The following is a 26,127-nucleotide window of genomic DNA, read 5'->3' as shown; positions in this document are numbered from 1 at the left end:
TTCACTGTTTTAAACAGTGAAAAATAACAGTATATAAATATTACATGCCCTACAGGGTGACAGTAAATTTCTCAACTTGAGGAAATACTGTCAACCGAGGCGAAGCCAAGGTTGACAGTATTTTTCCGAAAGTTTACAAATTTACTGTCACCCTGTCAGACATGTAATATTTATTTTATTATACCGAAAAACTATTCAAAAATGAAAAAAATATATGAACCATGGACAATTTTGATATTAAATAATTGTATTTAATTTCAGCAATGAACACCCATTTATATGTTGAGTGGTTCAGATTTTCGGGCCGACCAAAATGAACTTCGCTTTATTCGGCACCGACCTAGTAATCGATTTATCCAATCAATTTTCTGAGTCGTCAATTATTTCTTTAAAAATATATTACAGAACCAGCTTTCCGTATTTTATTTTCATCACTTGATTACGCAATTTATGACGTACCTCGTGTGACGTCATTTCGGTGACGAAACATTTTGGAACAACACTATGGACGTGGTGGTTTTTTAACAGTAAAATATTTTTATCCTACAGCTAAATGATTTTATAGAACAAAATATGACTCATACAGAAAAGATAAAGCTTTATCCACGGATATTTTTAGATAAGGTTTATTCCACAGATATTTTTAGAACATAGGGACTACTTTTTTGGCCTTTCACCCTTGATTGCGTCATTCAGGTCATTGGGTACGCAGTCGTTGGACGAGTTAACGAGTGTTTGTGTTTGCGATGGATTATTAAGAGGATAATAGACGGCTGAGCCGGGCCGAGCAGTGATAATCGGCCAGCAGGTAGCATAACGGTCCGAGGGCTTTAGCGACCTGGGGAAGATTATCACTGCCCGGCCCGGCTAAGCCGGGTATTTAACGTCTATATTAATATATATCTTACTTTTATACTACATTATAGATGGGCACAGATTTTGAGTCATACAATCATACTATTTTGGTCCTTCACTGAAATTTATGAAGAACCAGTTTTCCGTACTTATATTTTCACAACCTCCGCGCAGAGATTTGACTGGAACCAGCATAGCTGGATCAAATGTTATCACATAGTTGTATGTGAGAGCATGGAACGACAACTCTGCGTGGAGATTGATATTTTCATTGAATTGATTACGCAATTTATGACGTATCTCATGTGACGTAATTTAAATGACGAAACAAGCTAGACGCTTTTGATTTAAGAACAACAACAATTCGGATTTGGATGGTTTTTATTTAGGCCTAACAGTTAAATATTATTAAGCATCGAACGATAAGTGTGTGTGTTTACGATGGATTATGAATGTGCGTAATAGTGTTGGGATAAAAAACTGGAATGAAACTGGTGAGACTGCATTTTCGATTTCGTTAAAATGTCAAATGTACTCGAATAACGCGATGTTTTGTTGAATCAAATTTGATGGATCAAATTTAAGAAAAGTATCAATTAATTGTTCTTTAACTGTTCGAAGGAAATCGACGTTGAATTAAAAGAGTAATTTGTTTTATGAATAAGTCGTTCCTTTGTCAGTCGATCAAAGAATGTCTATTCACAAAGAATTGCCTGCTCCAGGGGGGCACGCGTATACGGGAGCTTACCGCGTTTAAGTGAGAAAGTTGTTGCAAAACTTCAAAGATGGCGTCGTTTGTTGGATTTTCTTATAGGAAAGGAGGATATTTTCACCCGGTAAGCCCCTTTGTATTCATAATTATTCAAAATGAATACGCCGTTTCGGCTCTCCGTCTTGTGTGCTTCCCTCGGTGTTTTGTTTCAAGATCGTAGACGTCGGGATAAAAAAGTTATTGAAGGAAAACCGTCCACAAATCTGTTGTCTACTTACGGGACGTTCGAGAAATCGGATGTACAAATATCATTTTCTCTTATAATACACAGTATTGACACACGTGAACAGTAAAATATAATAAAAATCATGATTATTTCATTTAACCGACGCCGTTTTATCACTTATAATTAATTTATTGGCAAACATTATTGGTTTAACCCCCTTATTTGGAACTGACTTCCTTTTAAGCACATTTTGGGACCTGACTTCCAAATGACAAACAGCTCTTTCATATGTAAAAGAGCTTGATATGATATACCTACCCATCTTGAATAAAGTGTATATGTGTACTTCAATATTATAGTTTTATAGCATGTAACGTGGTGCAATATAAGTGCTTTCTTAATCACGTTACTTACTGTAGAATAATAACACTGCTGTTCGAAAAACCTGCCGACCAATTGAATCAATTCACCTATTTTCAAGAAGATGGGTTGTGTGGTGGCTGATGTACGAGATAATAGAACGTTTATCTGTCAGTAATATTATAATTAATTTCATGTATTTTATGACGTGTCGACCTTATTCTGCTATGAACTTTTTTTAACCATTCTTTTACTGTCTTTTCAGATGATGCAGGTTAAAGGGTGAAAATAAGTGCATCTTTCGTTGCAGAATATGTAATCAGGAATTTTACATCAGGGGAGGATTGAGATATCATGCCCCATTCATGGACCACATGAGTTTAAATGTAGAATATGCAAGAAAGAATCCTTCAACAGAGCCGGACTAAAACAGCAAATAAAAAACACGAACATAAGAAAACATGTACAGCTGATGTTTGTAGTGTTTTTGTTTTATTTATAAAGTCTACATAGACACGTCTGACATATAATTGCTATGAGTGCTACTTACTAACACGTTTTATTCCGTATATGTCATGATGCTAGTTTCTCTTTGTTAAGTAATAAACCATTATCTGTGTTACGTCATTTCTTCCTACGATGTCTCTGCATAAATTTTCAATTGTATTCAGCACTTACATACATGATAAAAAAAGATTTGGGTCGGATTTAATTCGTTATGCATTTGACATATTAACATTACTAACGATAAGAAGGCAATGTTAGGAACAAACGAAATAATCTTTCTAAGTGAACCAATACTTTATTCCCTCAATACAACAGTCATAAATAATATGTATTCACATAGGTATAAAAGAGAAAAAACATACATGTATAAAAATTTTATTGATCACTTCTACTGAAATCATATCGTGTATTGCATTTGCACAAATCTTTCTATCCACTAAAAATTCACTTTTTGCGATTATAATATAGTGACCAACTCAGAACTGGTTTAAAAGAAGGTCGTCCAAAATGTGTCACATCAAAGTCACATACATGAATCAGTATCGTTATGGTCAAACGCGTCAAATGTCATTGTATTAAATAAACAATTCATATTTAAGTATCATGAAAAAACATCCACCGATATGCATCTTCTAAGCAGATGTCAGGTATTCCAAATTGCTTCATGTATTCCGAATCGCAACAATGGCAGTATTTGGTTACATCAACCTTATACTAATATCAAACCGGCTTTACCCTCTTCTGTTTTTCATAACACTTGTATTGCACGTATATGTGATTGTTTGGCAAGGTACTTCGATGTAATCTTTTTTGTTTGATTGGTGGGTTTTCATGTACCTATCGCATTCTAGAGCGGTACACACTTCGTTACGCCGTCTTTTTTAATCTTGGCATCCTCAACATATATAACTGGCGTCTAGATATCTGGAAATAGTAAGCATAGTATTCCGTTGGATGCATATTCAAACATAAGTATGTCCATATGTGTTAAAATAAACAGGTAAGAATTACACTGTGTTTATAATACCGTCGAATGTCTTATATTACACACACTAAATGTTAGCGTTAAGTACGCGATAAAACATATAATAAAACAAATTAATAATAAAACAATGAAAAAAAAAAAAGAAAACTCTTGATTTCTTCAAGTGAAAATTTTTCCAAGACATTCGCACCAATGCGGAATTCATTCACGAAAGTTATTTCGCATAAAACCTTGAAACATGGGAAAGAGCTGTTAATCAATTGGAAGTCAGGTCCCAAAATGTGCTTAAAAGGAAGTTTAGTTCCAAAAATGGGGGTTAACCCGTTATAATTCGGCATTAAATGAATTAATAGACATAACAACGCGTCGAGATAATAAAAAATTCGTGATTTATGTTATATTTTACTGTACACATGCACAAATACTGTTTATTATGAGAGAAAATGATATTCGAACATCCAACATCTCGAAGGTCAAGAAATTAAACAACAAATTTGTCGACGGTTTTTCTTCAATAACTTTTTTATTCCGACGTCTATGGTTTTGAAACAAAAAACCGAGGGGAGCAAAAACACCGTAGAGCCGAAAGGGCTTATTCATCTAAAAGAAATATAAATATAAACTGGCTTACCGGGTGAAAATATCCGCTACTCCTTCACGAAAAACACTTAAACGACGCCATCTTTGAAGTTTTGCAACAATTTCTCACTTAAACGCGGTAAGCTCCCGTATACGCGTGCCCCCCCCCCCCCCCCTGCTGCTCGCAACCAGTGCGTTAAAATGGAAAAGATGGATGGCGATTAAGAAATGTGTCCAGAATTTTAACACGTCATGTAAGGTAATTAAACTTTACGAAAATAGACATGGTTAGAAGATCTACACAACTTCACCTAGGTTTCTACACATTTTGTAAATTTCAAAATGGCAGCCATTTTTGTTTTCGGTATTTTAAATTGATGAAACCAGAATTGTAGTTTGAACACAACCGTCTGTGTTCTACTTGAATTTGTAACATTTGGAACGCTGATTAAATTTGAATCGATGCGTATAGCGATATTTTGTCTCGTTACTCTTCTTTTGCGTGGAATTCTAAAGGACTATTTCGAGTTCCGTAAATGGGAAAGCTCACAATCAATAATACTACGCAATGTTAGATTCAGCAAATTTAATGTGTTTTTGCTTTTATTTTTAAATTAAAGACTACTTTTTTTATTGCATCAGAAATAAATTAAATAAAAAAATATTGTAGGATAAATACAATACTATGTAAGTGTGAGTGTGTATTTAAATTTATCCCACTCGTCTAAGAAAGGCTTACAAGGCTCGGCAAGCCTCGCCATGTAAACCTTTCTTCTCTCGTGGAATAAATTTAAGTACACAATCACACTAACATATTATTCTCTATGTTTAAAGCATCTAACGAATCAAAAACGTATTTCGGATTGTATTTGTTATGCATAACACCTTAAGAACAGACACTGGAAGTGTATATCGTTGTAACTTTATTGTTATTAGCATTGGATTAAAGTTGACATTTAGGTAAATATGTCCTTTATACTAAATTGAGTTCTTTATGACTCCTGTCAAAGCGTAAATAATGACATTAATCTATTTTACAGCACAGTTTCAGCTGCAATCGATATTTTAATTATCCAAAAACAATGGAAATGCAAAACTGGGTACTGCGCACGCGCGAATGGGACAGTATACTTTTTTACCATTCCGCACGTGATTGCTAAGGTAGCGGGCGACAGTCTTGTTTGGACAGTAAATTTTATCCCGCTGGTTGGTGCGGGATGGGGTCTCCCTCCTGCGGGGGGGGGGGGGGGGGGGTTGGTTGTCTCCCCCTTGAAAATTTTGGAAAATTCATTGCAGATGGTGCGTTTTGGTGTTATCTTTCAGCCACGTGTTGGCAATTTAATTCATCACTTTCTTGCTTGAAAAAGACGTATAAAAGGAAATATTATATTAAACATTGTCAACAGCAAACATACTTTCGACCATAAGGCCAGAGTTTTTTTATCTTCTGTTTAACGGGAGCGCCGTGTCCAATTTTCCGAAAAGTGATTATTTTTTCCTCCGTATCCAACAAAAGTGGTCTTCAAAGAAACGTTATTAAAAGAGAAATGTTGTATCGTATCATGCATATACATTTTATTTCACTATTATTTCATAATGTTAACTAACGCTTCATACCGATTTTCGGGCTACTTGCACCGACATGTGTGTGTTAACAATACAACTGCGGATATGTCAAACATCATGCACATTCATGAATAATCATTCTTGTTCACGAATGATTTAACTTACTACAATCTTTTCAAAATTGAAGTAGGACCGCCCTTCGCTGAGAAAATAGTACCCAAATTTGACACTGAATAAAATGTTTTACGATAGACCGATCGAAATTTCGAAAGTAGGTCTAAAAACTAGAAAGTCTAACTTAAATTACCAAAAGTATTGTCCGCAAATGAGAATTAGGTATCCGCATCTTTAAACAAAACGCGCATTTATACCATTTGACCTCGATTTACCTGCAAGAGGGAGGCGCCATTTTTGTTTTGCTTCGCTAATCGGTATCGTTCATAATAGTCGGAATAATTAAACCATACTCGCGTTAACTATACAGAAAACACCAGAAAAGGTTTGTTATGATCATTTTCTGATTAATTATAGTTGAATAATATTTTAAAAAATCATAATATAAATATTTAAACCAGCTTTTCGGATCGATGGAAACGTTCGCTATTTGTCGACTCAATTTGACACGCAAATCGTATAACCATTATCTGAATGAATATTTCAGTATCGTGTCATGCATGCTTCAAATAATCGCATTGAAGTGGCTGTTTATATCAAAACAAATCAAAGCAAATAAATGAATACTTTTTTCTGTCAGTATTTACGTAATTAAATAGATTGTTTGAATCGGGTACGAACTTAAAATTTAATCACTTGTTCGTACCATTTTTTCGCGATTTTGCAAAGCTGCCAGATAATGGAGGAAAACGACATCAAAACGATTTTAATATGCATTTTATTATTTAATAAATATTTTATATGTTCTGTTATTTTTCCAGTGTGTCTGGCTTTGTAAAAGATGAAAGACTGCAAAGAGTAACGATGGAGTATCCAGGTCCCTTCTGCTAGGAAGTGGGACTCTGCTACAACTCCATCATAACCCATCCAGGAGAGAAGAAAGGCCAACAGACTTATCTTCTTCTATAAGGTGGTTGAGAGCAGGTACCAGCCATGCCTAGCCAAGACTTCCTCCCAGTCCAGCAATCTAAACGCAGAGTTAACCCTAAGACTTTCTCAGACTTAAAAGGCAAAAGCAGATAACATTGTAGTTCTGGCAACCATAACATTAAATGTCGCTTTTTATGATTTTTGACTGGCGCGACTTTATAGTTATGGACCAACCCCATTAGGAAAGTCAACCAGAAATTCCCGAAAGGTTGACAGTTAACAAAGACCGGTCCAAAAAAGGTTTTAAATGCAGTTATTGGCCCAAATCAACAACTTGATCGGAAAGATTGACTTTTTTCACATTTAACTGATATATTCTTTCACAAAATACTATCTTAAACATTTAAAATTTATCTATTCTGCTCTTACATATCGAGAAAAACAGCGATGTGACAGACTTTCTTGAAATGCGAAATTCCCGAGATTTCACGGTCATATGACGTTATTTCTATTTTTAGTAACATACCATGTGCTCAAGTGATTTCAAATTCAGAATGACATTTCTTGGTAGTTTAGATTAGTCTGGCTTGTTTTGTAAACAAATTGTAGTTTAAATACAAACTCAAAGTAAATATTATTTAAAACTACCCGATTCACACTGAAATCAGTCTTATAATCCACCAGACGTAAGTTGTTAATCACAAATAATAGATTTCAGAAAACGAAAGTAATGTTTTTACAATTTCAGCATAAAATGTCAAGGTCGATCCGAAAGTATCCAAATGAAAACTCGTCACGTGACAAAGCGACAATGGCGTCAAAATTGTGAATTTCAGACTGATGAGAGTTATTTTGATCTATTGTGAGATGCATTTGAAACATTTGAACCTTAAAATATTCCTCGATGCAGCAATTTATATTCATTCACAAATATATGTAGAAATCTCTGGTTGACTTTCGAAACGGGGTTGGCTTCAGCGTACAGGTATGTCAATACTATATAAACTGTAAGCTCAAGTTTCTTTAGCTTATAACATTGTTGAAAATTATTATAGAAAAAAAACTCTTAAGTGTTTCATACAAATCAAGTGTTAAACCCTACTATGTAAAAACTATTTAATTTTCCTATGACATTAATAGAGTGGAATAATCTAGAAGAAAGTTAATTGCGCGCAGACACAGTTTGCAGTTTCAATGGGACTAACCTGACAAGCCTCTCTACCATTGTGCCAATGTCGAAGATCCCGGCAAAGTACCCATCCAGAACCAAGCAAGTTGAAAAACCCAGTTCATTGACACATGGAATCGTCGTTGAAATATTCAACTTCACGAAGAAGAATAGTTTTACCTTAAGACATTTTGTAGAATTGCTCTGTATGTTAAATAATGACTGTAAGAATGTGTTCCCATCAACTCTGACATCACAAGTAAACAGTGTTCTTGAGTGTTAAAAGAAGTTAGTAGTAAGAAGAAAGCTCCAAGTTTTCAAACGGTTGAACAATTACTGAGAATAGACTTTAATGTGTGTGTAAAAAAGAAAACTGTTTAAACAATTGGTGAGTCAGTCGACTCAGTGCAAACTGCTATTGGCTCTGAGCAAAAATACGTCGTTTCTAACGAGGAAGGGTTATTTCTAATTAAAGGAACTCAAAAAAATACTTCTCTAAATTGTCATTGAATGTTTTAGTATTGAAATATTGAGATGTTTTATTGAATCGTACTATATGAAAGCACTTGAAATTATTGCAGTTTATTTGTTTAATGTTGTATTGACTTATTAAGGATTTTCACCATTTAAAAGCACATGTTCTTATGTTTTGCTTTTCGACAATATATTTATGAAAACAAAAACAAATTTTCACTCAATGAAAATTTGGGTACTTAACCCATTTCTGATCAAGAAAATAATGCTTTTATTGTAATCTACAGGAAAAATGCCATCAGTATGCCAAATTTCAACTTTGTACCATGTATAAAACAAAAAATACAGAAAAAGGACCCTAAAGTAATAAAACGTGGATCCGCGAATCGACTAACAACTTGACAGCTAAAAGCGGGTATATACGATCTTGTCAAATATTTATTAATTAATATAAAATGTGTAAAAAACTTATTATACATATATTTCAATAAATAAAAGTTAAAAAGAACATGTGTCGAAAAGTGTTAAATAAGCCAGATATCTAATTCTGAAATCGAAAAAGGCTGTACAGCCGAATTCGCCAGCATGTATATCATGCATGAACGATGTGAATCTAAGTTTAGTTTAATGGTTCATTTTTCACTTTTTTGAGTTTTTATTTTTATTTTTTTTTTCCGATGCATTCGTCTTTTTAGTAAGTGTTCGTGTGTCGTATGAATTGATATCGCTGCAGGAATTTCAAATGAACCGTTAAACTAAACTTAGATTCACATCGTTCATGCATGATATACATGCTGGCGAATTCGGCTGTACAGCTTTTTCGATTTCAGAATTAGATATCTGGCTTATTTAGCACTTTTTGACACATGTTCATTTTAACTTTTATTTTAGTTTATATTGAAATATATGTATAATAAGTGTTTTACACATTTTATATTAATTAATAAATATTTGACAAGAACGTTTATACCCGCTTTAAGAGTTTTCATTGTTTAAGTTTGATAGTGCATTATACGCACGGGCGTACTGTCGTGTGCCTGGGAACGCCCCTGCTGACGTGATTGCTAAGGTAGCGGGCGACAGTATTATTTGGACAGTAATTTGTTTCCCGCTGGGTCTGACAGTATTTCTATGCCACGATGGCCTATGGGAGTTTATCATTGTGAATAAAAGTGAGGTATAATAATGAAAAATATCGGTATTTTTCTCTGTTTTACTGTGAAATGACGTCATTTTTCGACGAAATGACGTCGTAAATCCAGCGAAATTATCCAGTTAAACTTTTTTACAATGTACAATGTAAATAAATGGTGAAAAAAAAGCATAAAAGAAAAAGAAAATTAGTTGGATTCGATGGAATATCGAATTTACTTCACTCTAGATCATAAACAAATATATATTTTCACTCGTGGCTGCGACACTCGTGAAAATATTATTTTATATGATCACTCGTGAAATAAAATCGATATTCCATCGAATCCAACAAATATCCTCTATGTATTGTTTAGTTGATGTTTAATGCCTTTTAAACCGAATTTCATTAGTATCACGACGTTTACATGACAGACTCACATTACCTAGGATAGCTGTATAATCAGTACGGAGAGCCCATAATTACGACAGTAACTGACAACTGGCCCGACTTTACCAGACAAAGGAGGTGACAACTGTCCTACTTAAACCAGAGGAAGGGGGGCCAACTGTCCTTTTTATACCAGTAGAAGGGGGGGGGGGGTGGCCGTAGAAAGGATGGCATGACCAATCCCCAACCTAGGTATCTAGGCCGGACCAACTGAGCTAGCCGGCCCGTGTATAGAAAAAATTACGCACATCTAAATATACACAAATGATTTGCGCATTGGGGCAGTTTTTTTTTAGAAAACTGCGGATATGTTCAGTCGTTGTGCACATAAAACAGATTGGAATCACCGAATAAATTATAAAAGGTAGGTATGGATGAACATTTATTTATTATGGGCTGGGTTGTTTTTTCTTAACCCATTTATGCCTAGTGGACCCTCCCATCCTTCTAAATTGGATCAATTTATTTCCAAAATTAGGGATGTCTTGTATATTTATTTCTATATTTAGAATATTTCATACATAAAATTCTTTAAGCAAACAAAGCAGACCCTGATGAGACGCCGCATTATGCGGCGTCTCATCTAAGTCTACGCTGTTTGCCGAGGCCTTTTTTTCTAGACGCTATGCATAAATGGGTTAAGAATAACTGCTGAACCCATTGTTTAAAGTGTGTTGGCATTTTAAAAACTCGCACGTGAATACTTTGCGTGAAGAAGACGAGACCCCCATATTCCGTACAATTAAATTATTTCTTACTATAATGTTTCATTGAAGATACGTAAGCACGTATGTACCCATACTCAACACGTTCGCGCACAACCTACGAACTTCAAATATGATATAGTGACACTCTGTGTCGGCCTGAAACCTCTTACTCTACTGAAAGATATCATAAACAACGATATCAATTCATAGAAAACGATTGAAAAAGATTTACAATATGAACTCGGCGAGATAAAATTTAACCTCGTAGAAGTTAAGTACGGTATCGTTCTCTTAAAGGGTCGTTATCTGGTTACTATGAACACAAACTCGTAAAGGGCATGGTAAATTGAACTACTTATTTTGTGTATAAGGAACAATAAACAGATAAGATATACACGGGTTTGCTGCACCTACAAATTGATAACTTAACCTATGTATGCCTAGTGGACTCTCTCATCCTTCTAAATTTGATCAATTTATTTCCAAAATTAGGGATGCGGCGTCTCATCAGGGTTTGTGCTGTTTGCCTAGAGTAATTTCTGTAAGAAATATTCTAAATATAGAAATAAATATACTAGACATCCCTAATTTTGGAAATAAATTGATCCAATTTAGAAGGATGGGAGAGTCCACTAGGCATAAATGGGTTAAAATTATGTATGCATTGAGAGTGCATCGTTGGAAATACACATGTATATTGACTATACACCCTTTTCCACTATATTCGGGCACTTAAGCGTTTGTACGCTGGGAAATTTGTCGTATGCTAAAATGTCGTCTGCTGAATTTTAACATTAGCATTTTCTTTATTTTTTCAAAGAATACTATAAGAATAGAAACAGTTTGGATCCTGATAAGACGCCACGTTCTGCGGCGTCTCATCTGGATCCAAAATGTTTGCAAAGGCCTTCAAAATTCGGTTCCAGCACTGAAAGAGTTAAGCGTCAAATTGACCTTGTGTAAGACATTTGCTACAAGATAATGTCTTTACAACATAATCAAGACAAAATAAATTATAAATCAGATAATGCCTTCGTAACAGGCAATTCAATAAGGCACCCTAGCAACCTTGATTTATTCGTATCTTTCCAACTAATCTGCTCAGTCGTTTTTATGATAGGAAAACATTTAACTTTTTTAAAATAATTTTGATATAAATCATTAAATAAATCCTCTAACAGACGTATATACACACACGTGCTGTTAACAAGGAAATATTTTCACAATATATGGCATTTAATCACAACGTGTAGAACATGTTGATTAATTGTATGAGAATTATTTTCCAAACAAAGCCTAAAATTCATGCGTTTTAATAAAAAAAACTACGTGATAGAATTTCAGAAATAATATGAAAAACGGATACAAAGCTGTGCATTTGTTTTAAACAAATATTCTATTAATATGGATAATGCTTCTTTGTTTTCATGCACTGTACGCCCGCATGTGATTATATCTCAATACGAAACAAAACAGGTATATTTCGCTCGCACGCTTTTTTCTGTCGATCAAATGATCTTGAAACCTTTTTATACAAAACATTCATTCTAAAATCAATATTTAAAAGAATTATTCATAGATTTACCATCCAGGTAGGATCAGATATGTGATCAGGGAGTACTTTCGGAGTGAAATAGTTTAAAGTATTAAGACTGCGCTCTTCACATTAATACAACAACAACAACACTAACAACAACAACAGTTAAAATGCCGTTAAACGTTCCCATTTAAAGCGGGTATATACGATCTTGTCAAATATTTATTAATTAATATAAAATGTGTAAAAACTTATTATACATATATTTCAATATAAACTAAAATAAAAGTTAAGAAGAACATGTGTCGAAAAGTGCTAAATAAGCCAGAAATTTAATTCTGAAATCGAAAAAGGCTGTACAGCCGAATTCGCCAGCATGTTTATCATGCATGTACGATGTGAATCTAAATTCAGTTTAACGGTTCATTTGAAATTCCTGCAGCGATATCAATTCATACGACGCACGAACACTTACTAAAAAGACGAATGCATCGGTTATTGTAGGAAAATATGTACGAATTATCTTCGTCACAATCGGCTCGGGGCGCTAATTTGTATTTGCTGCATTTTATGAAATTCGTCTTAAATGTATCATTTTTCTTGCATATTATAAAATATTTGTATCAATATATTACAATTCAACACATATAAAAATCGTATAATCTCGCTTTAATATTTTGCGTTCGTCTTTGAATGAAAGATTTTACATTTTCAGCAAATTATCTCGCCTACCGAAGGATAAGGCTGAATGTGAAAACAATCTGTAAAACGCTATTAATTTAAATTTATTCAACAATTAAAAATGTAATTGCCCATCGAAGTCGCTTAAGGAGTTTGAAATTGTTAAATTGCCAATAAAACCGCAGTTGAAGCTGTTACTGCTGCATAAAAAAAGTAATAGTAATTATTATCTTTAGAGCCGATATCTTAATATGAAGCTTTAATGCCCATGTATTATCAATAATGTACTTTATATTTAACCGTTAAAGTGTTTGTTTTTATTAATGGTTTTGGTTTTAAATGCTTAAGAAATAAAAAATGAGATAAATCTTGAAAGAAAACTGTCGTAATTCAGGCTTGAACAAACAGGCAGTATGACAGAACTCGTTCATATCTAATGTATTCTTCGTTGATTTTGTGACCTATGAGTGACAGTAGAAACCACAACATGGCACAAATCATGAGCTGTTATTTAGTAAACAGACAAACACTGGGCCATATTATTGTATTTAAATGAAAACGGTTTATTTCAAAATACATCTGAGTTAATAAAGTATAGCCTTCACGCGGTTAAAATATATGGAAGAGAATATCCGCCAGTACAGGCATGCGATTAAATGACATTATTATTTTAATACAGAACATGCATGCTGTTAACTGACATTCTAATTTTAACTACTGACTTATACTTTCTGATACATAGCAGTTGCATTTTGCCTAGTTACATTTGCTGTGCAAACATTTCATGTCCGCCAGTCCATTCATGTTGCTATATGACAATGCATATTACTTAACGATAGCTTCATGTTGACATATTACAATTGCATTTTGGTATATGACAAATACTTTGTGGATTCGTTACCAACATACTGCATACTGTTTGTAAATTCCGACTTTACACTAGTAATTACACTAGCAATTACACTAGTAATTACACTAGCACTTACACTAGTAATTACACTAGCAATTCAACAAGACGAAAGCAATATGAATTAAGCATGTTGCAGGGCATAACGCAACATGAAGTTAATCAAATGCGATATGACAATTTGTAATAAGTAATTCATATAAAGCGGAGAACCAGAAATATCGGTATCAGTAAACTCCAAGTTAATGTTTACTATTAAACCACTAGCTACTTGTGTCGAAAAAGCCCTGTCTCTGCGAGTGAGTAAAACGGCAAAAGCAGGCTAGATGCGTGTGCCCAAGCAAATCGATGCATGGTTAAAATTTCATTACTTTCGTACACCCGTCTTTGCGTTTCAGTCACACAGATCGTTAATTATTAACACAGCTGCGTACTTTGGAATCGTCCATGGATATTTTGTTGACTTTACCCAGTTAAATAATTTTTAAGATGTGCACGTCATATTCATTTTTCATAAATCTCCGCCCCCCCCCCCCTCCTACCGTAAGAACAATACTTCCTTAAAATTGAAAAAAAATCATTAAAATATAATAACCAGATTGCAGCTTTATTTCGAAATTCGTCCAATCGTTCGTGCATCTAATTAGATTTGTTGTATTTTTTTACATTATTTTAGAATTTACGCAACTGGCAAAGGTTTCTTTTTTTATTATTTATATTTTATGATATTGTTAAATGTTAAGTGATTATAAGCCTGTTTTATTTAAATGCGTATAACCGTTAACAAACGGACTGATATATTATTTTTTGGAAATGCATCTATGCAACGCAGAACACAGGGAATGTCTATGAATGTCTTTCGCGCATGTAGCTTTTTTATGTTACATCCTTTTAACAGTTCGAAGCATTTTGTTTAAAGTGCCATCCGCCAGGGGATAATATATTGAGAACCGTTTTTAAAGTGCAAAATTTGGCGATATGCTAACAAATAACTCAGAAAATCAAAATAAACCGATTCAAAACAAACACAACACCATCGTCGTTCAGTGTCTTCGATAATGTATATCTTAGCAGTTTTGATGCTCATATAAGCAACTGGGTGTAGTTTTTTTTTTAAAGAACACACGATGGCCACTTTTTTTGTTTTTGAAAGTCGATGTACCAGCTTAACTAATACTAATTGTCCACCAGAGTGTATTTTTTCCCGCCCTTTTGCAATCAGTGCACAAAGTGCTCAGAGCGTTCAACTCTTGTTGAAGTGTTGAATCACTTTGTCAGGACAGATTTGAGTATCGCGAGACTATCAAGCTAGAGTGGTATATATATTCTCGCACAATCGTCATAACGCACAAAACACAACCACCGCTCACTCGTGCACGCACCTATAAACCCGACAATACACACGGGAGACGGAAAACTACAACGGGCGAGGCATGGTCAGGGGTGATAACCCCAAAAAAGGGTTAGGGTAAGGGTTAGGGGTCGGGTTAGGGTTAGGGTTGGGTTTAGGCTAACCCGAACCCTAACCCGACCCCTAACACTAACCCAAACCCTAACCCTAACCCTCTAATCCCCCCTTGCGCAATACCATACCATGCCTCGCCCGTTGTAGTTTTCCGCCTCCCAACAATACACGCGTAATAATATTCTTTATAAAAAACTTTTCTAAACGAATACTTCTATTTGCGGTATGTACTATCAGCAAAACAAGCTCGGACGCCAATATAATTGTTTCGACAAAAGTAGTCTACACGCCGGTAATTATCGTACACCTGCCAGAGTTGTCTCCCTGTTTAATAATTTGCGCTTGAACGTCAAATTTATTATTGATTCCATTTAATAATAAAATAACACTGTACATTCATAGTAAGATCATCGAAGCAGCAGCAATTTAAAATGTACTTAGGCAAGCGCAGAAGTAAAAAGCAGTAGTATAAATTAACATTTCAATATTGCAAAGCTGAACGCAAATTCCATTACACCAAAAACAAATTGTATTCATGAAGGGACTGAACAAAAGCCTTAAGGCGCATGAACATTGAATTGTTTCTACAGTAAATGCAAGAAACAAACATACAATTGTAATGTAACATAATTCAAATGCAAGTTGTGACATGTCAAAGTGAAATTGTCAATAAGCAATAACAATTGTCATTTAGAAATTTGAAATTGTCATTTAGCAATAAGCATGTACTGGCGGATAAACCCTTCCATAAAAATAATGACGAATAGTTGCTGTTGTTGTTGCTGCTGTTGTTTCGAGAAGAAATTTTCTAATTAAAGGTGCCTTTTCACGTTTTGGTAAATTGACACAATTTAAAAAAATTGTTTCCGATTCGCAAATTTTCGTTGTAGTTATGATATTTGTTAGGAAACAGTAATACTAAACATTTACCGTGCTCTAAAATATTATATGCATCTTTTTACGATTTAAAAGCCTGAAAATTATAAAGCGCTGTATTGCGAAAGGATTGAATAATTTTGAGGGTTCTGTTCTTGTCGCTATATTTTGTGATACTACGAGGATTGTTTTTATAAAGAGTATAAAATACATCACTCATTGTATAAGCACGGGTGGCCGATTGGTCTAAGCAATAGACTTTTACTCCAGGGGTTAGTGGTTCGAGCCCAGTTGAGGTTTACTAATTTTTCTTCCTTTATTTGTATTCTTGTTTTTTTACTGGAGCTTTTTAGATCCAACATTTACATTTATCAATATAAAGCATTTAATGACAAACTTCAATAATGCCAAAATCTGTGAAAAGGCCCCTTGAAACGTATTAATTAGTCTTTTAACAACGAGTAATCATATAAACATTAAAACAATTAAACATCAGCAAAATTGACAAAAATCATATGCGCTAAAGCTAAAAAACTTAGTTACTAACAGTGAAGTAATATTTATTTTGCAATTAACTAGTTTGTATGCAAACAAAGTTACTGTTATATGCGCTGAAGCTAAAAAACTAAGTTGCTAACAGTGCAGTGATATTTATTTTGCACTTAACTAGTTTGTATACAAACAAAGTTACTGTTCGTATTGTCAGCTGCTTATACAATCTTGATACATCGGCTTTCTCCGGACTCCTCCGTAAGATTTGTGGGAATAAATCGTCTGCTGATCCAGAGTGATGTGTATAATAATGGGACAGGTGACAAGAATATTGAGCATAGCGAGCAAAGCTAACCTATATCAATTACAGTCATACTTGTTCATTCGACTGTTTAATGTCGTCTCAAATATGCGAAACATTTTCAGTTGTAAGCCACGTTATAGATAAGTGTCGTTTTTTAAAGCAATCAATCTTTTGTACATGAATTAATATTGCTTTCGTCCGCTTTAAAGGGGCCTTTTAAAGTTTTGCTAAATTGACAAAATGAAAAAAAATGTTTGAGATTCGCAATTTTTAGTAATAGTTATGATATTTGTGAGGAAACAGTAAAACTGAACATTTACCATGCTCTAAAATATCCATTATATCCATTATCTTTTGACGATTTGAAAACCTGACAATTATAAAGCGTTGCAACGCGAAACGATTGAATAATTGGAGAGTTCTGTTGTTGTCGTTATGTTTTGTGACACTACGAGGACTGCATATATAAAGTATAAAATACACCACGCATTAAAGGAGCACGGATGGCGGAGTGGTCTAAACTATAGACTTTTACTCAAGGGGTTAGTGGTTCGAGCCCAGTTGAGGGTTACTTTTGTCTTTCTTTCTTTATTTTTTTTTACTGGAGCTTTTTAGATCCAATGTTTACATTTATCAATATAAAGCATTTAATTACATACTTCAATACATGCCAAAATCTGTGAAAAGGTCCCTTTAATACCTGTTGTGTCCGTTCTTTTGGTAAAAATTATGTTGGTGGTTGGTAGTCTAATAAATGTACATCAAACAGTATGAGTTGAAATCATCTTAAACCATTTCGCCTAGCGTCTAGAAAGAAGGCATTGGCAAACAGCGTAGACCCAGATGAGACGCCGCATGGTGCGACGTCTCATCTGGGTCTGCGCTGTTTGCTTACAGGAATTTCTGTATTCAATATTCTAAATAAAGAAATAAATATACTAGACATCCCTAATTTTGGAAATAAATTGATCCAATTTAGAAGGATGTGAAAGTTCACTAGGCTAAAATGGTTTAAACACACTATTATTTAACTCGTACACAATACATAAATGGTCCACAATAATATATCCTGTCTTTTTGCAAGTTCAACACATTAGTTATATTAACATCGGATATTATTCTTTTCCTAATCCAAAAGTGTTATATGACAACCATGAGTCATAATTATAATTTCGATTATTTTAATGTGTGTACCAGGGTTCGCCAAAACCGTCGGTCCGCCGGTCCTGACCGGCAAATTTTTCTAAGGACCGACAAGTGATATAAGATAATCGGTCCGACTGACCGACACAATCGGATGAAAAATGGTTTCAAAAAGATCACTCAAAGTGTATAATATGCTATTGGATTAATAGAAGGTAAATGCTTTTTGTTCAACTTCTGTCAAAATCCTTTTTTTCTTACCTTCATTTTGATGTTTAAAGTTGGATTAGAATTGACTTTCACATGCGAGTTGAAAATCAACGGTCTTTGTTAAAAAAGCAACCGAGTGCGTCCGCCATTTTATTTGTTCCATTTAATTTCTCCACAACAAAAACCGCATGAAAACTTGTTTCAACAGGCATTTGTGAGCACTTCTGTTAAATAGTTTCATTATTATATTGTTTTGGGAAGGATATATTTTAATTTACACACCAACAATTTCTGAAATCAAAATTAGATTTTTCTACCGATGTACTATATTTCGGATATTTTAAAATTCGGACATAGGGATATTTATGTTTTGATTTGTTGTTGATAGTTTGTAGCAATATGTTTTGTGTTATTTCAGACAACAAGAATGGATGGTGGTAATTATCATGGGCCTTTCTATCAAGAAATAGGTGTGAAAGACATTCATTTAATTGTACCTGGAAATCAACCACCTCAGCTAAGAGAAAATATTTTAACAATAGGTGTTGTTTTAGAACTTGTGAAATCGGCTAATAAACAGAAATTGAAGTCATCCAAAGAAGTGTGAATGGGTGTGTGTAATTAAGTCAAACTTGATTGGATGTCACCCTCACATTTCAAGAACACGGATTTGTAGAGCTGTGCAGGCTAAAAAACTGTTTGACAAAAAGAAGTCTAAAAAGAATACCTTTGGTTTATATGTGGCTCATTATTAATATAATAATTGTTTAATTATTTCGATTTTGGACATGTTTTTATTGTATTTTAATGTGATCAAAACCAATAAACATCAAAAAGGTACTCTCTTTTGTTGTGTTTTGCTGTTATAGTTTAGTCGGACAGTGGGACTGACATAAACTGATTCGGACTGACAAAAATTTCAAGTCTGTCAGTCCGAATGACTGACAGATTTTTCAAGTTTTGGCGAACCCTGGTGTACATAAGTGTTCTTGTTTGAAGTGTGCTAACTTGAGCGTACGTCTTACTTGCATTTTTGCAAATATTGAACGCAAACTCCTTTTCTGAATAAAATATTATGTAACTGAATGCCCTTTACCTCATTTTGCATTTGATATCCATGTCCAGGTACCAGCCGCCATAGTGATGAATGACCAGGTAGCGGGCCACATCCGCTCTCTTCACCCAGTGGTCGTAGCTCTCGTAGAGCTCCCGGATATCCGGATAGTGCGCGTCGATGAGCTGATTGACCGTCGTCTTGTTCCATAATGTGTAGCCGTAACCCGGATGTAAATCCAGACACGTTTGGCGTGCCGCCCTGAGGTCCGCCGGAAGTTCGGGACTCGTCTCGAAGAAGAACACCTGGTGGATATGAGTAGGGATATCCTTTGGAATATCAGGTACGTCACATCCGGTGCAGCGGTAATACGTATGCGTGCACGTGATAAATTCCGAATAAAGATAGCTTAAAATATAAAACACGTATAAAACTATCGCTACACCAGTCCCACAAAATGCATATTTAAGGCCTTTGGTATTGTATAATTGCATTTTGTGGATCGTATTTCAGTAATCGATCTCAGCACTTTGAAATATACCCTAGCAAACTCGTTCCGCCCTTTTCATGTGTCGGTCAAAACAATTTTAATTGTAACTGATCCAATCTGTGACCGGGTTGTCTTGTACAACCATTTGCTTATGCTCAGGCGTTTGAAGCATAAAAGCACACACGTATTTCGTTTACCTGAATAAACATTTTCTATTTGGACCGTGCTCTGTGAAAAAGGGGTTACATTCCACACAGGCTAATTATGGACGATAATTTCCGCTTTTATGATATTTTTCGTTGCAAGAAAGTCTCTTCTTAGCAAAAATCAAGTTTATGCTGAAAGTGTCGTCCCTGACAGTCCGCACAGGCTAATCTGGGACGACACTTTAAGCACATGCATTTAACTCCATTTTCACAGAGCGACGCTCATTGCATTTTAAATCACTTCCTTGGAATTGTAGAAAACTATAACCCCATGCAAATCATTAATCCATTTTATCTGTTGGATGACTGTGAATACGATCGGGATCTGTTCAACAAACACCTTACATACCACATGGTCTCAATGGATTAAATTTATATTATTAAATGTCTCTACCAACAGGTAGTCAAATATCCACGGATTAATAATTGTGTCAATAGTTACTTTGTAACCGACGAACCACGATATTCTGTATTGATTTAACAACCTCCCACGTGTGTTGATTCATACGCTGTTGTCCAACTTTACTACATTGTGAAATGTTTCTTCCACTCCACGCTTCTCAGTATACACGCACTAATTTTAAGCGTCAACATAAACCTGCATCCGTTTGTAAAATCACGGTATGCGACAGTAAAAGTTCGCCTACCGTTATCTTTTCGCTACGATATTGACATTTTATCACTGACACGGCAATCTTGAGAGGTAAACTCGAGGCTGATAACTTCAACTGCGATGTAAACAATTAGAAAATACCTTCGTGCTGAATTTTAAAGGGACACATTTAAGAATTTTAATAATAATATGTATCGCGAAAAATATAATGTACAACTGAAATAAACCTTTTACAGAGTTTCGAATGCTTAAGAAATAACCAGTAAATCGAATATATATATATATATATATATATATATGTGTGTGTGTGTGTGGAGAAAGCTGTGCGTGAGCAACAAGATACACAGACATACAAACAGACAAACATATTCCTATTGGAGACTTCGGTGTGTGCGCCTAGCTACGGTGCAGAATGAAGCAGACATACTGTGAAATCCCCATCCCCTGAAAAAAAAGATGGTTCATTCACATTTATGTACCCCATACTTTCACCGCAACACATCTTCCAATGTTAGAACAGTTTACATACACAGAAGGGACAGTTACATGAACATTTATTACAAACATGAAACCATAGTTGTATTTGGGCAGGATCCGATAAGGATTCATAAACTACCCTAACACTATGTTAGAGACACAGCGGAAATACGTTGGATCTAGAAGATACAGTGGAATTATGAGTATTTTTGTGTTTCAAGGGAGAGAATTATAATTCACAACCTAAAACCTAAGCAAATTGGTAACCGGTTAACCTGTTTCGATATTCGAGCGGTTAACCGGTTAACCGACTATGGTATTGACACATAAATGAAAAAAACTTCCGAAAAAACGTATACGGTTATAAACAATAACATATACATATACCGATATATGCAAATATATTCTGTCTTGTTGATGGTCTTGTAACCTAATTACTGAAACCATGTTATCAATTAAATACTGATTCTTTACAAATTGTGCTGGTCCTTTAAATTGTTAATATACATTTGGAATCCAATACTTAGTAATTTCTGAAAGTCATTTCCGACATTGTTTACATGCTTGTCGGTGAACTGTGATGTTTCTCTGTTGTAATATTACCTTCATGTCATTTACACATAATTATTGTTCTACACATTGACCAATGAAAGATAGTAGAGAATTCGAATTATGTTGTGTTTTATTAACATGTACTCATTATCCTTGAAGAATTACGTGCATTAACAGTTTGCTGATTAATAACAATTGTCAATTAGCGTAAATATATTTTGCAATGGGCATTGTGGTTTCCTTACCTCTGTTGTTAAGGCCTGTTTATACTCGATGTCTTTATTAGGGTGTTTAAGTTTGCAATAGTTGTTAAAACAACATTGATCGGGTGTAATGACAGTGTCCAGCTTTTTTATTTTATCAGGCAGGTAGGCAACACAATGGCACAATAAAACCTGTTCATTTATCCGCTGCACCCCGATAGTTTACAACTCTAATCGCTTTACATCCGCATGGGGCATCACGGCTTCGTAATTGCCGATACTGTGCGATAAGATACGCGGATTAGTCAATACAGTGAAATGAAGTAAAACAAAACTAACGATTTGAGCAATTATTTCGTTCAACCAAAAATTCTGTTTTCTGAAGAGTTACCGAATATTAATATTGTAACCGATTAATCTTCTTAAGAAACGGATAACCAGTTAACCGAATAACCGTTGCCATCCCTGATATATATTATATTGAAATTAAAACATATATGTCATCCGGCCACATTACCGTAGTACATTTGTGTTATACGCGCGTTCTTCGAACAAACCTGTTTATAAAAAGGGGTGTGTCGGGAAATACCATTTGATTCGATTATCATCGCGTTCATGCTTAACAAATTTGTCAAAATGGTGGAATAATTCTTGTTTGATTAATCAAAAATAATATTTATCATGGTATTGTTGAAAGCACATTGAGAATCTATGATTGACCTACCATAGTTATATCGCTGAATATCTTCATTAGACATATTTCTGGTCTACATACAATTCCAGTTCACCTAGTTAACGCGATAGCGCCTATATTCTATAACGATTCGTTTACTGGCCGCGAACCGACCCTGATACCTTGCGGGTTGGAATGCAATGCATTAAAGTGAGGTCACGATTCCACTGCTGGAACGACGGCTTGTTTAAAACTTTATACTTTTACCTGTATAATGTTCAATTTCGATAATAAGTTAAGATGGTTTGGTCAAAACGAATATCAGGATAGGGAAAAACGATTCTCTTATTAACTAAAATATACTAGTACACAGACAGCAATATGGAAGTAATTACTCAATATGAGAACATAACCTTTAAGTACAAACGCTCTGGCGCTGACAATCATATGAATGCAAAGGGGCACACAAAACTGTATTGATGTCAAGAGTTGAGTGTAAAACTGTTCTATCCATTAAGCCTTTTCATTAGAAATAAAAATGTTTCATGCTGAACACGCAGTAAAACATTGTTTAACGCTATACTACAAACACGCGGTCATGTTTCCAATGGTCTGGGGGATTATACTCAAATCAGCCAATGGGATAAATTAAGTGTATTCATTCGTATCTATCCGCGGGAAATTTTATTTGAATTTTATTGAAAGGTGAAAAGCTGGCTTAGACAGCTACGCCGACAAAATAAACATAATGCCCATGATAATATTCCTCTGATATTGTGCCCACTACCTTAGGAAAAATGACGCCCTTCAGGGTTTATTACAGGGGTTTACACGCGGGCGATCAATTCACCGATAATACGGAATGCGTAGTGTTTCATTGTGACAGAGGCAACAGCCGTCGTTAATAAACGCGTTAAAGGGGCCTTCCAACAGATTTTGGCATGTATTGAAGCTTGTCATGAAATGCTTTAAATGCTTTATATTGATAAATTTAAACATTTGAACTATAAATCTCCAGTAAAAAAACAAGAATACATTTTTTTTAAAGGAAAAAAGTAACCCTCAACAGGGTTCAAACCACTGACCCCTAGATTCCCGGAGTAAAAAGCTCCCACCCAGACCACTCGACCATCCACGCTCACATCCAGTGTGGATGTATTGTTGAGCTATATAAGCAATCCTCGTACTTTCCCAAAATATCGAATCGCGTCGATACGACGCTTTATCTGTTGGACGGCCCCTTTAAATGACAGTTTAAAGAAAACTCACCTTAAAAACGCAATTAACCGGCTTTAGTATGTCACGTGTTCACGTGTGTATAATTGTCGTTTTACGAATCTGTCCCTTAAACGTATGGCTCTTATTGCGTCATTTTACGTTGCGAACACCTGTTGTTGTTTTCCTTCGTGTCGTCGAGTATCAATTTATCATATACTAGTACATGTATTATAAGGCCTGTATGTCTGTATCAATGGTGGTTTATGCTGAGATGTATTCGTTCGAAATAAAATTATGGCCAACAAATAAACTCCAGGAACTCGATCATTTAGGAAACGAGTGTTCTTATCTACTACTTTTATACCAGAACACCAACTAGAAATGAGCCGTGCTCTATGAAAAAGGGTTTAATGCATGTGCGTAAAAGTCGTCCCAGATTTGCTTGTACAAGTATAACACACATACATGTACTTAAATAAGAAAGAAACGTGCATGAATTAAACAAATACATGAGTGAAGCCATGTAAACTATCATTATCTTTCAAGGATGACACAAACAAAGTGTTAGAAAAATACTTATTCTCATTGTTGTCCCTGAGATTAAGTGTTGCGTGACATAAGAAGACATTATTAGATAGAAATACAAATTTACAGATTTGAGCACCTTCATCAAGTCACCTTTAAGAAAGACAACTATTAATAACACAAAATATCTATATTGCACCTAGTTTGAGTTAATATTGCGGTAACAGGGTTTGAAATTTGGCTTTTTAAAGTGGGCTAATCTAACGGCCACTTAAATTCAAATATTGAACTGAAATTGTCAACAGTGGTGAGATTTTGTTTCTACAATAGTGAGATTTTGTTTCTGCATGGGTGAGATTTTGTTTCTGCATGGGTGAGATTTTGTTTATGCATGGGTGAGATTTTGTTTCTGCATGGGTGAGATAAAGTTTCTACAATGGTGAGATTTTGTTTCTGCATAGGTGAGATTTTGTTTAAGCATTGGTGAGATTAAGTTTATGCATGGGTGATATTTTGTTTCTGCATGGGTGAGATTTTGTTTATGCATTGGTGAGATTTTGTTTATGCATGGGTGAGATTTTGTTTCTGCATGGGTTAGATTTTTTCTGCATGGGTGAAATTTTGTTTATGCATTGGTGAGATTTTGTTTCTGCATGGGTGAGATTTTGTTTCTGCATGGGTGAGATTTTGTTTCTGCATGGGTGAGATTTTGCAAAAACCTCATGGGGGAAAATGAATTTGGTTTACAATCTCTCATATTTGCATACAGATGTAACTCAGTCCACTTTTGATTTAAAATATGAATCTTAATTTAAAAAAAAAACGTATAGTCGTACAGTTCTATATTGCAAATGTAAGGGAGGGAATCTTAACAGACAAGAAATTATGCAAACTTGTTTAATCAGTTGGGTCAATAATGTTTTTTTAGGGTAAATATAAAAGGAACAAACTATGTAACTACATGTATCTACTACACTATATATATGTTTTGTTAAAGCCGTTTTAAAGAAACGTGAATAAACAAAGAAATATGCTTCAATTGCACATCGTTTATACCAATTAACTAAGAGAAGAAAGCAAAACTTATCTGACAAGAAAAATATCATATCAACATACTCTTATTTGTAACGATAATAAAAAATGCACATTTTAATGACAAGGTAATCTTTTCTTTTACTTGATGAGTTTTGCCACATGATTCCTGGTTCACATGAATACAGTGAATGGACAAGGAGTCTAAGGACCAAAGACTTTCCATGTCAATCATGAACTTTGAAAGACCTGTAAATGTGGACACGATTGCCGTTATGGCAGACTAATTTGTCCATCATTCACATTAAATTCATTTTAATCCGTTAATTCCTTGTTCAAAGTAAAACGCTAGTAATACAGCTAACACATCTCCGTTTATTTCAAATTAAACTTCATCAAAACCATAGAAAAATGTGTCAGAATCTATGTCAGAATAATGCAAATCCGCCGCCTTTTGTTCGCAAATTTTGAACGATGAACGTGTGTTTTTATGCTGAACATCTTTTTTCTCGATGCTTGACTGTATTCATTTATTTTTTTTTTTGGGGGGGGGGGGGGTGAAACATTCAATTACTATATGAACAATTTTTATCAATCATAATGAAATTTTTTTATAAAACATAGGGTCATCGGTCTTGTTTTGATTGTTATCACCATTTTGTGGAATACCGATTTTTATTCACAAGTAGTCATAGAAAATAATA

At 34.6% G+C, this 26,127-nt stretch overlaps 1 protein-coding gene and 2 long non-coding RNA genes across 14 annotated transcripts in view; 1 reads left to right on the top strand and 2 right to left on the bottom strand.

Annotated features, from left to right (window-relative positions):
• LOC127831636 (uncharacterized) overlaps positions 1-20,801 on the bottom strand; it is a 28,434-nt gene extending 7,633 nt beyond the window's left edge. Inside the window, exons 1-2 of one of the 11 annotated variants that reach the window (XM_052356622.1) lie at positions 20,399-20,801; positions 19,477-20,121 (exon numbers count right to left, since the gene is read on the bottom strand). In XM_052356622.1, the coding sequence (XP_052212582.1) occupies positions 19,477-19,928 (452 nt within the window). In that variant the 5' untranslated portion in view covers positions 19,929-20,121; positions 20,399-20,801. Of the gene's footprint in view, positions 1-19,476; positions 20,241-20,398 lie in introns of all 11 variants that reach the window. The other 10 variants (XM_052356621.1, XM_052356624.1, XM_052356625.1 and 7 more) reach the window with 10 other exon arrangements.
• LOC127831640 (uncharacterized) overlaps positions 1-26,127 on the bottom strand; it is a 228,176-nt gene that overhangs the window by 166,037 nt on the left and 36,012 nt on the right. The window lies entirely within an intron of this gene.
• On the top strand, positions 615-8,637 carry LOC127831639 (uncharacterized). Of its 2 annotated transcripts, none has more exons than XR_008026421.1 (2): positions 615-1,349; positions 6,726-8,637. It is a non-coding gene; the product is annotated as an uncharacterized LOC127831639 (long non-coding RNA). The 2 variants fall into 2 exon arrangements; XR_008026422.1 differs by lacking the exon at positions 615-1,349 and adding an exon at positions 4,401-6,289.

The sequence above is a fragment of the Dreissena polymorpha genome, chromosome 5 (assembly GCF_020536995.1).
Source record: "Dreissena polymorpha isolate Duluth1 chromosome 5, UMN_Dpol_1.0, whole genome shotgun sequence".
NCBI classification, from domain to species: domain Eukaryota; kingdom Metazoa; phylum Mollusca; class Bivalvia; order Myida; family Dreissenidae; genus Dreissena; species Dreissena polymorpha.
The sequence above is the reverse complement of the archived record's forward strand: the minus strand, read 5'-3'. Positions and strand labels throughout refer to the sequence as shown.